This window comes from Morone saxatilis, unplaced genomic scaffold (genome assembly GCF_004916995.1).
Source record: "Morone saxatilis isolate NCDOM2014 unplaced genomic scaffold, NCSU_SB_2.0 Contig20, whole genome shotgun sequence".
Classification (NCBI taxonomy): domain Eukaryota; kingdom Metazoa; phylum Chordata; class Actinopteri; family Moronidae; genus Morone; species Morone saxatilis.
In genome coordinates, this window is record NW_023339763.1 from 24,782,019 (window position 1) to 24,786,624 (window position 4,606).

A 4,606-nucleotide genomic window follows, 5' to 3' on the forward strand; every position below is an offset into this window, starting at 1 on the left:
TTTGTCGTCTATTTTACTCTAAATGGGACCATCATTTCCTAAATGAACATCATGCTGTATAGAAGAAGACTAAAACTAGAGATTGAGACCGTAAACTCATTAGGAAACTGTTTACTGAGTTAATAAATCAAGTCAGAAGTAGACTAATTTCTCTATAAGACTCAGTTCTAACTGACTTTTTTGCTGCCCATTGAGCTGCCCCCTGCTGGCCAAAGAATGCAGGTTTAAGACACTTCTGCGATGGCTTCACTTCACAGAGCTGGAAGCTCCACTAATTATATACTCTCAATGTTTTAAACCAATTTTTGAAAATGGTGCCGTGGTGAAATGCATACTGTAAAAAAAAAAATCATAAAAATGTTTACAGGAGTTTATTGTTTATTTTACAGATTTTTTGGGGGTATTTTTGAAATATATGGACATATTAATAACATTACAAAAATAGCCTGTAAATTTACATGTTTAATGTAAAATACTGTGAAAAATCTTTTTTTCTCATAAAATTTGTTTTGCAGATATATATTGTATTAGTTGTAGTCTCAGATACTGCATTGTCTGCATGATAATTGACAAACCAGGAACCAAAATACTAATGGCAAAATTATATTAGGATCATTACAAACTTGAGATGCTAAAATAGATTAGTGTTTAAGTTTTGCTAAAAAGTTTTTCTGGCTCCAATGTTGAACTGTGAGGTCAGATTAACAGGCAACAACAACAAGATCCATTGCTTTCACTGCTACAATGTGTGCTATCAGGTGGTTGTGGAGCCAGGTCAGTCCTCCTATGAACATATCACTTTACACTGCTTCATGCTACCAGTGGCCTAAAGGCCTGCAGCAGCATGGAGAGAAGGTGTATGATTCCAGGTTTGTCAGAGAGAGAAAGAGACTCTCATGTATACTTAATGACACCTGCTTCAGAGAAGAATGACTGAGGATTGAAGCATGAGATGCATTTTGATGACTGACACAAAAGCACATAAATCCCTACAAAAAACTGAGTTAAGATAGTTTAATGGCCCCTTGTTTTTCTCCTCATATTACAATAGAATAATGCTTGTTTGTGGTTATCACATCAGTGTTCTACCAGTCATGTTTTAGAAAGGATCTGAGCGTTCTGTTGCTCCTCTATGGTACCTACTTCTTGTGGGCCAGGAGCAGTTCTTTGTGAAGCTCGTTGTGAGTCCTGGAAGCCTTAATGGGGTTTGACTGACCTGAGGAGGCTTCAGCTTTGACTCCATTATCTGACAGGAAAATCATGTCAAAAACACACATCAAAACAACATTGAATAAATACAGATATATTGATTGATATATATATATATTGATATATGATGCTCTGTGGTCTAATAACAGTTGAGTGAGCTTCAGTCAGAACGTCGGTCAACTTTCTCTTTTACTGTACATATGCTATGTGCTAGGCTAATCTATGTTAAAAAGACAACCACATTTTGAAGATAGTTAAAAGATAAGTGTCATATAGTCGCATCTTAAAGGTCCAGTGTGTAACATTTAGGAGGATTTATTATCAGAAATGGAATATAATATTCATAGCTATGTTTTCATAAGTGTATAAACACCTGAAAATAACAAGACATTGCGCGTCACTTTCCATGGAGTCTGCTATGTTCAGCCGTGGATTATCTTGTGAGTTGGCTAGAATTTAGCTAACATTGCTAACTAATTTAAATTCAACTACATGTGACTTTTAACCATCTTCAAAATGTGGTTGTCTTTTCAACATAGCACATAGCATATCTAGGAAAGGAGAAAGTTGACCGAGGTTCTCATTGAAGCTTGCGCAACTGTGATTGGAGTACAGCATACAAGGGGCGGGAAGGAGTCAGTTACTTTCCTCACTGAATAATGTTTGCATTGCTGTTACCTTGGCTGCTAAGGATGGGACATTATGATGATACTGTGACAATTCCATCTTAAAAAAAAAAAAAAACATTCTTAAATTTGCTTTATTTCTGAGTGTCATAAGACAATCAGTATCAACCTCGTGTCTGTGCACTGAGTATGGAGTCAAAGCATGTCTAGCTTAGCCCAAAGCTAAACACCTCTAAAACTCACTAATTAACACATACACATATCACTATTTCTTGGTGAACAATAGCCAGTTAAAAGATAAAACGTTGTACAGCTTCCTAAACATCGGAGTGAGGTTGCCAGGTTCGGCAGCATTGTGCTCACTGAGTGTATCTGGCAGTGTACACTATAGCCGGACACACTGCACAAAGTAGTGGATACATTGTTGTGTGTCAGGAAACATATCCAGTGCCTAACTCATTCTAAAACCACAAACCATGACCCAGTAATACATTTCTGTTCATGTACAGGCTTCCAGGTATCCACATGTTGATTTCAGCACTTACAGCACAGACAATAGATTGATACTGATCTTCTCATCTCGCTCTTAGGTTTAGGATACTAAAATAAATGTTTGAAAACACTTTCCCTATTTTGTTTTTTTCTGGGGCATGGCAAGGTGGACAACTGTCACTCTTCCAACATGCAAAGCAATTTTTAGAAAATGAAATCAGGCATTTTAGGCCGCAACGATCCCAATAAAAAGAAATCCTGAAGGAACTGATTGAAATATGAGCTGCTCAACAAATAATATATCTCTAATCCCATCTGTGGGAAGGGGCTACAGATATTATGTCATAAGCTACCTCAGATGGCCATTTTGCAAGGACTGTGTTGTCCAAGTTTCACTGACCTCTTCTGTGATTGTTGCTCTGCAGATGACTATTGTTCATCCTGCTTCTGGAGGCCAGCTGGATCTCTGTATGCATGTGATTATTGTTGTGAGGAGATGAACCATTGAAGGACATGGTGGCCAGTGAGGCGTGAGGTGTATTCAGTTAGAGTAAGAAGCTTGGACCCGGGATGGGACGGTTTGATTGTCAGGGGAGACAAAAGAACAGGGCGGCAGAAGTAGTTCACAGTGCAGACTTGATGGAGGGCAGCACCTGAGGACCTGGTGTGGAGCCCCAGCTCCTGCTGCATGCTGGGTAGCTGCTGGGGGGCAAAGGGTGATGAAGAGAGATTGAAATCAGAAAGCAGAGCAGACAGAGACACAGCAGCGTGGAAACAGATATCTTACGTAGATATGTATAATTTATCATTCGAGTGAGCAGGCGTATATGTAAATGACTCATCACACAGCAGATAAGCAATGCTACAGTGACAGAGATTCAATGCCAAATCTACCATCGAGCTCACTGAGCTAGAAGAGGCAGGAGAAAAGAAATGGTGTACGATTACAGAGCTAGAAAATGTAAAAACTGATGAAAAGCATGTGGCATCACAAGTATTAAGAAAAAAAAAAACACAGATGTACACACACTAGCAGTTACATCAATTTACAACCAACCCTAAATTTGCTCTATTTTTTACTTAAAAGTGACAATTACAGTAATTTTTGACATGGAGAACTATTTTTATATATATATAAACATAGCACATAAAAAACTAAATTTAATGTTACAAAAATGACAAATTACAATAAGCAGACTATATTTCTCATCCTAATCATTCAATCATGTGTCTTAAGAGCATGTTGAAATTTAAGGTCACTCCACAGTGGAACAATGTGACAATCAGAGACAGTAGCAGCTGCATGTAGTTCTGTATACTTCCCATCATGCATTTAAATCTAAAGAAAGAAAGTGCATACAGGCCCTACCTGTGCTGTACCGGTCCTTCTTGAGAGGCTGCTGTCTGAGAACATTGGCCATCGTGTGGAGCTGACGGACAGCGATACTATTGAGAGCAGTGTTACTTGAGAGCCCTGAATGTGGCATTTGCTTACTGTCCGGCCCCTCATGTTCACAGTCAACAGGGAGACACTGTTCGACAAGTAGGACTTGATGCACTGTAGTACTGATGACTGTGCTTTCAACTGTTTCTGTTTATATACAACAGTCATGACACCACGGACACACTGCTGCTGGGATTCTCATTTCTGCAATATAAAATGTTACTTTACTATCAAATAATACTAACTGCAAAGTTTTCCAAGACACTGTTACAACCAGTTCACCTCATTTATTCCATTTAACAAACACATATACAGTCATGTACAATCTGTACATATTCATGTTTTTCATCATTTTATTGTCTGTCATTTGTAACTCCAGTTGGGTATTAATTTTATCAGTGTATCAATTTAACATATACAGGTCACTTTCCTAGCCATGATAAGTGCTATATAAAGCCAGTGAAAACAGCTGAATAAGTATGTATGGAGTTGGAGGCTACAATTTTTTTAACTTTCTTGTATGTGTTCTATAAATAGGCTAGTTCTTTCGTTCTTCTGATTAAAAACACTGCTCTGAAGCTCAATTCTGTAGACATTTCAAATTTACTCCAACTGTAAGACTCCACAGTAAGTCAGTGTAAGACAGACCCCAAAATTTTTTTGTGTTTATATTTCTTGTATAATTATTATTATTTATAATAATTTAATTATATGAAGTATACAGTATAAGTGCACATTTTATAATGAAATGTTTTGAATAAATTTTTTGGAAGTTCACGTATTGAATGTCTATTTTAAGTTAATTTTAAAAAGTTGAACAGATACAGATAATTGT

The 4,606-nt window shown here is 37.3% G+C and overlaps 1 protein-coding gene across 1 annotated transcript in view; it reads right to left on the reverse strand.

Moving 5' to 3' along the window:
* Positions 1–3,783, reverse strand: part of si:ch211-218o21.4 (actin-associated protein FAM107A) — an 11,993-nt gene extending 8,210 nt beyond the window's left edge. The window contains exons 1-3 of the mRNA XM_035667160.1: positions 3,697–3,783; positions 2,728–3,029; positions 1,144–1,246 (exon numbers count right to left, since the gene is read on the reverse strand). Coding sequence (XP_035523053.1) covers positions 1,144–1,246; positions 2,728–2,842 — 218 coding nt within the window. The 5' untranslated portion in view covers positions 2,843–3,029; positions 3,697–3,783. The remainder of the gene's footprint in view (positions 1–1,143; positions 1,247–2,727; positions 3,030–3,696) is intronic.
* Between the last annotated feature and the right edge of the window lie 823 nt (positions 3,784–4,606).